Source organism: Nanorana parkeri, unplaced genomic scaffold, assembly GCF_000935625.1.
Source record: "Nanorana parkeri isolate BGI_ZX_2015 unplaced genomic scaffold, ASM93562v1 scaffold428, whole genome shotgun sequence".
NCBI lineage: Eukaryota > Metazoa > Chordata > Amphibia > Anura > Dicroglossidae > Nanorana > Nanorana parkeri.
This window is the reverse complement of record NW_017306696.1, coordinates 260411-266895: the sequence shown is the minus strand read 5'-3', so window position 1 is coordinate 266895 and position 6485 is coordinate 260411. Positions and strand designations below refer to the sequence as shown.

The window sequence follows — 6485 nt, the reverse complement described above, 5'->3', positions numbered from 1 at the left end:
CCCCCCCCCCCCCCCCGCGGGCACCCCCCCCCCCCCCCGGCTGTCGCCTTTCTCACTTGTTATGCATGGGTTACAACCACTGTAGGGTTGGTGTACATAGGGAATTGGGACCTGGCTGAAGTCAGTTGGGGTGTACGCTGCATCATGAGATCCAATTCAAAATGCAAATACTGCATTTCAAATCTGTCAAGAAAGACTTCACAAACAGACATCAGAAGTCAACCACAAATTCCCAGTAAAAGGACAGTAATTATACTTACCAGTCTTGCCACCAGTGACTCCAGTCTTCACTGTCTTATGAGCTACCCCCACTGCAGGAATCTTCAGCATCAAAGTAATCTGGGTATGTCAGATGTATGTGTCTCCATGCTGCATGCTGTGGTTCCACCCACTGGCCACTGTGTCCCTGCAGCTCTAAAGGAACAGACTTAGTGATGGAGCAATCATCAGATGGAACCACAGCAAAAAGAGGGGAGATGCAAGCTGAAGAAACCAGCAGGGGGTGAAGCTCTAGAGACAAAGACATGCCAATAATGAATAACGAATAGTGAGATTACCAGTCCTCATAAATCAAAACTATTCATTTCTGCAATGACAAGAAAGTTCAACCTGATATGATGAGATTGAAGGAATAATGTTACTAGCTGGATTATATGCAGTTGTAATACAGATAGGCAGCATAAAGCCCCACTCCTGCTTGTCCTAGTATTCAAATTCATCCCTACCTAAATTACAACTGCAGTCTGGTTGGCTGCTACAAGCAAGTCTTGCCTTTACACTAGTTCTATGAATCAGCTCCACTGACTACATCTACACAGAGCAGTCACTCAACTGATTATGTGTAGTTTTATTGTGATCTGAACATCTAAAGACAATGCCATCCAAAGCAGCTATTTCAGTTAAGTACCTTGAGTATGGCCTTGTGGAGGAGCAAGCTGTGGAGACATAATCACTCTAAACTTAGAAGCTGGTTAGTGGGGCAACTTCACATTTCACGGGGCCAAATATGAAATAGTCAGAGGTGTTTTTGGCTGTTTAAACTTTCCTGAACTGCCCTCCTCAGAAGTCTATATATTTAAACATACATACTAGACCACTGACATCTTACATGGTGAACAAATTGGGTCTAATAGCTGCTAATAAACAATCCTAACTGCTGAAACAAAAACAAATTATTACAAATTAAATCACACATGAAGTATTCACTAATACTCTCACCAGAATAAACAAAATCCTGTGTAAGATTAAAGTTTCTACTAGCAGTGGTCTAATGACCTTCTGGAATTGATTATCCACAATTTATGTGGAAATACACAAGAAACATTAGAGCCATGCCAGAGCAGGCTGCATATTTCATACTCCGACACCCTATCACAACACTGTCAAAGTACAGCTGTCATATAAGTACTCATAGCATTGCTGGCTTCCTTCTGAAAGTGCTAGGTATCTGGCTTCAATATTCCTGAATCATCAACCAAAAACAAACATACAGCAAACAGGAAGTAAAGATTCTCAAGAATCAGCATGACAGCCAGGCAACTGGCAGAAGTGCTTCCATTAAAGTGTTTGTATAGCCACATTATTTTAGTTTTTTTGATAACGTATGGAAGTGTGAAAACCCTTAACAACTTATTTTGCTACCTGTGCTCTGGTGGGGATATTTCCCTTCACTTTTTGTCCTGGAGATGCAACAGGGAATAATAAGGGGACATATCTGCCTTTTGATAGTTGTTACTGGAACATTTGTCCCTATTGGTTGGCTTTCCCTCATCTTTTCCTGGTAACAGGTAAAAAATGTTACTATTTCCCATCACTTAGTCACCAGGACTAACAGAGGGGTGAATCTCCCCAATGAGAACACAGCAATATAAACTTGTCAGAGGGTAAAAATCTTCTCACTCTGCCCAAAATGAACACAAAATGTTTTCCGTTTACAAACACTTTATTGTAAAATGGACCACCAAATTCTCCTGGAACACTAGAATGTATCCAATTCCAATTCTACCAATTCTTGCAGCGCTGTAACAGTAGGCATACCACAGTGCATAAATTAGGTAGGAAAACAGCACAAGGAAATTGTCATCTAATGGTTGGAATATTGATTCACCCCACTCTAGTCCATTTCAATACGTGCATTAATCATGTTGCATTTAGGCAGACCATTCATTTTAATGAACTTCCCGATCCCTAACAATGGATCTAAAAATTGGACATGCAGTATTTTTTGTATTGCAGCGCATTGCATCGCGTGCAACCTGTTACTGCACTAGTGTGAATGGGTCCTTAAAGTCCCATATCAAAAAGCACAGTTCCGAGCATGGCTAATGTTGATCGCACAGAGGCTCTTTCTTGTTGATTCGACTGAGAGTTAAGCTTAATTGTTTTGTCATGAGTCATTAAGTGTCCTGTATGAGTAACAAGTGTTTACAAATGTTTTAATTGTAGAAAATCGATAATAAAATTAAACAAACTCCTTACAGTAGCAGCTTTTGTTGCAGAAATGATGGGAACTCAGAGGGCTGATGGACAAAAAGCAGAGCACAACTGGTTGCTATGGGCAACAATTCTAGATTGCTAGTTTCATAGGAAGTGTGGGCGGTTCTTATGGGCATCAATTTCACAAATTATCATTGGCTTTGAGAACTAAAGATTTGAAGCTATTGGTCAGTTGGGTATGTTGTCACTAGTACCTGGACAAGGTCATTTAGCATCCAAAGCAAAATGGCCAAAGTACATACCCCACCATGAGCTGTGAATCACTTCAGCAGCATCGGTTGCAGGTCCTGCTCTTTTTTTTCTCCCCCCTCCTGCTTCTTCTGCCTACCCCTTGGCCAAGCCCTGCCTGTACCTGGATAAGAAAAACTAGGATATTGGTAAAAAGTACTTTATTTATGCCATTTTACACAATACAGTTTAAATCTGAAGTTGTAATCCTCCATCCACCACTAAAACATGGCCGGTAACATACGGGGAGTCCAACAAGAAAGCTACAGCGTGAGCTACTTCATCCGCTTCACCAAACCTGTTTAGAGGAATATTTCGGCTCAGTGAATCCATATCCAGGCTTGAAGTCATATCGGTGAGAATGAATCCTAAAAATAATGTATGCTTATTAGTGTGTGAAAGGCATAGAAGAATCTGTGGCTGCTATCTAGTGCACAATTGTTGAATAAAAGGATTATTATTTCATTTAGTAGAATTATTAAATGATAAAGAATCAAAATCTACTACATTTTAAAGTGTCTGTGAAGGTTCTCCTTAAGTCAAGTCATGTTACAGTTAGTATTAGTCACATTCAACTGGAGTGGTTCTGTATAGTTGAAGATGTATTGTAGCTTTTTCAAACCACTTGTTCAGTTCCAATAAGTGCCAGGAAGATAGGCCAGCATTTATATCCACACAGGGAGCACAGACCCTTTCATCTAATTAATCACCATGGAATGTGTAGATGGAAACACCATGTAGTATGGTAGTTGTGGAACCACCATGTTCAAGTTACATACGCCCATCCTTGGTGGGACTCTGTAACATCAGGCTGAGATGCTAACAACAAACACAGAGTCTAAAGACAAAGAACACAGACATCTCAGGAGTGCCTTGAACGTTTGTGGCTACCAACATATGAAAAGTAATGCAGTGCAGGTAGTAAGGTAGACCTGTACACTGGGGAAACAAAACAAACTCTCAACAAACACACAGGTCAACATAGAAGGGCAAATTCTACAGGTCAAGAATCTGTCATATTCCTACACCGTAGGGTAAAGGGACACTCTTTTAAGAACAGTAAGGTGTACATTTTGGTCAGAAAGGACATCTGATTTTAAAGAGATGTAAAAGATGCCAAAACTAGAGCAATTGTATCTGAACAGGGGGTGGGGGCCATTGACACCGTCTGTCTTCTACATACCGTATATACTCGAGTATAAGCCAAGCTATAGTACAGGGCTACATACAGATCATTTAATACATTCATGTTAGTAATTATGTATTGTCTGCACTGTATTAGCAGTATATACTGTACCTGTATATACAGTATATACTGCTAATACAGTGCAGACAATACATTTACAATTATACTAACATGAATGTATTAAATGATCTGTATGTAGCCCTGTACTATGGATAATTTAACCCATTCATGTTAGCAGAGGATCTATGTAAATGTATTATTGCAGGCACTCTATATGTACATGTACTATATACTACATATAGAATGCACTGAACAATAGATTTACAATTATCCTCTGCTAATATGAATGGGTTAAATGATCCGTAGTACATGATATGTAGCCCTGTACCCCCTTTTCCACTTACAGAGCTAGGTTATTGTTTTTCTTTTAAATAAATATTCATGTAATTTTATTGGTATCTATCTTCATTTTGTACATTTACCAGTAGCTGCCTCATTTCCCACCCTCGGCTTATACTCGAGTCAATACTTTTTCCCAGTTTTTTGTGGTAAAATTAGGTACCTCGGCTTATATTCGGGGCGGCTTATACTCGAGTATATACGGTATATTGTTGTTTTAACATCTCTACTCTGCTGATTTGACAACAATTCCCACATTTAATCATGCAAATCAAGGAATTAACAGCTATGCAGTCTTCCTGACCCCAAGGTTGGGATTATGTAACTAGAGTAGGAGTGTTCCACCACTTTGACACCTCCCATCATGTTCTTGGACAATAAACATCTACACATTGCATGGTGATTGGATTTAGGTGACTGAGCTTCTTGTGTGGATATAAAAGCTGGGGTATCTTCCTGACACTCACTGGAACTGAAGAAATGGCTTGGAAAAACTATGAAACATCTTCAACATTACAGAACAAGTCTAGTTGAATTAGACTATCTACTACTAGCTACATTTTAAAGCTTCTTTCCTGCAGCTTGGAAAAAAAGTTCCTATACAATAACTAAGCAGTTTTAGCATTTCGCTAGGAAAATGTATTTTTTTGTTATTATTGCCCAGATGAATTCTTTTGAACTAGTTCTGAATTTTTATCCACTTGTGGAACCCATCAGATCTTTTACAGTTTGCTGGATTAAGCTGCATTCTCTGCACATTCCATTCAATGGTCTTGGCAACATCCACCATATTTATAACATGTTATATGTTACATGTCATCAGCTCCTGAATGCAGTGGAATATAGGCTGGATAACGTGCCCAGATTTGCCTGATTTTTATAAATGTGTCCCACAGTTTTTACTAAAACTGCCATGAAAAATGAACCATGAAACCATGGCAACACTGGCATTCGGCATTTCTTGATCATTTGACCAGCTTGCTGCTTTCCCAGCTGTTTTCTCTTATTAAAACACTGGGACAATTCATGTCATTATAGGAGGTAGACCATCCCATTTACCTTCGGGAAGGAGCAAGTTACTAGAATACCTAGAATTCTCTTGGTGGGCAGAGCAGTTCAATAAGGTTCCGTGTTTGACTGGTTGACATTACTGTTAAACATTATTGTCCCACAGTACATTGCTATTACCTTGACAGAGAGGACTTGCATCAATGTTGATTTACCATGCACCAATTCAATGAAAATGGTGTAAGAAGTACTGGTTTCTTTTTATTTGTGTTACTATTCTGAAACATATGTGTTATCCGTAATTGTAGATGGATGTAGCTTTCTAATGGTGGGGGATCTGGCCTCTAGTCATTCACCACAAAAGAAAGAAAGATTTTCTTACCGGGGGCAACCACATTAACCCGAATGTTTTTCCTTGCAACTTCTTTAGCCAAAGATTTGGAGAACCCAACCAAGCCTTCCTTGCTGGCACTGTAAACACTCTGTCCAGCATTCCCTTTGTGACCAACCACACTGCCTGCAAGTGTAGAGAAGGGTCAATGGTCAATATCAGAGAATAAAAAGCAGCAGAACAGTAGGTGAAACATAATGCTGTGGAGACATTAATGCAAATGTTCATGCTCTCACAAGTCATGTGACAAGTCTTCCACATCTATCTGTGTGCTCCTTCGCTATGTCATACAAGTGACCTCTACCCTTCAGTCATAGACTACATCAGGGCTCAACATTTCAAGCCCTGAGCTACTAGCCAGGCCTTAAGAGTTACTTGCCACCAGTTGCCCCACCTAACCCTTACCCTGCCCCGGCCTTAACTCCGGCCCTAAACACACACTCTTAAATAATCTTATGATAATTCTTAACTTATGATAGTTGCCGCTTGAAAAAGGCAGATTAGGGACTCCTGCTGCAGAAAAACTCAAGTTCCTGTCGCAGGAATCCCTAATCACACCTGAAATATACTGTAGGTGTGAATGGGGCCTAATATACACATACACTAAAACACAATAATAAACTTCTCAACGTTACACCCCCCCTCCACAAATATAATAATAAAATTCCACCCCGCACACATAAAATAATACACTCCCCCCTTATTAACCCCCCACACACATAAAATAATACACTCCCCCCTTATTAACCCCCCACACACAAAATAATACACTCTCCC

The 6485-nt window shown here is 39.9% G+C and overlaps 1 protein-coding gene across 1 annotated transcript in view; it reads right to left on the bottom strand.

The window, feature by feature from the left end:
* Positions 1-2827: 2827 nt before the first annotated feature.
* Positions 2828-6485, bottom strand: part of CBR4 (carbonyl reductase 4) — a 31581-nt gene continuing 27923 nt past the window's right edge. Inside the window, exons 5-7 of the mRNA XM_018560047.1 lie at positions 5700-5834; positions 2885-3092; positions 2828-2838 (exon numbers count right to left, since the gene is read on the bottom strand). Coding sequence (XP_018415549.1) covers positions 2914-3092; positions 5700-5834 — 314 coding nt within the window. The 3' untranslated portion in view covers positions 2828-2838; positions 2885-2913. The remainder of the gene's footprint in view (positions 2839-2884; positions 3093-5699; positions 5835-6485) is intronic.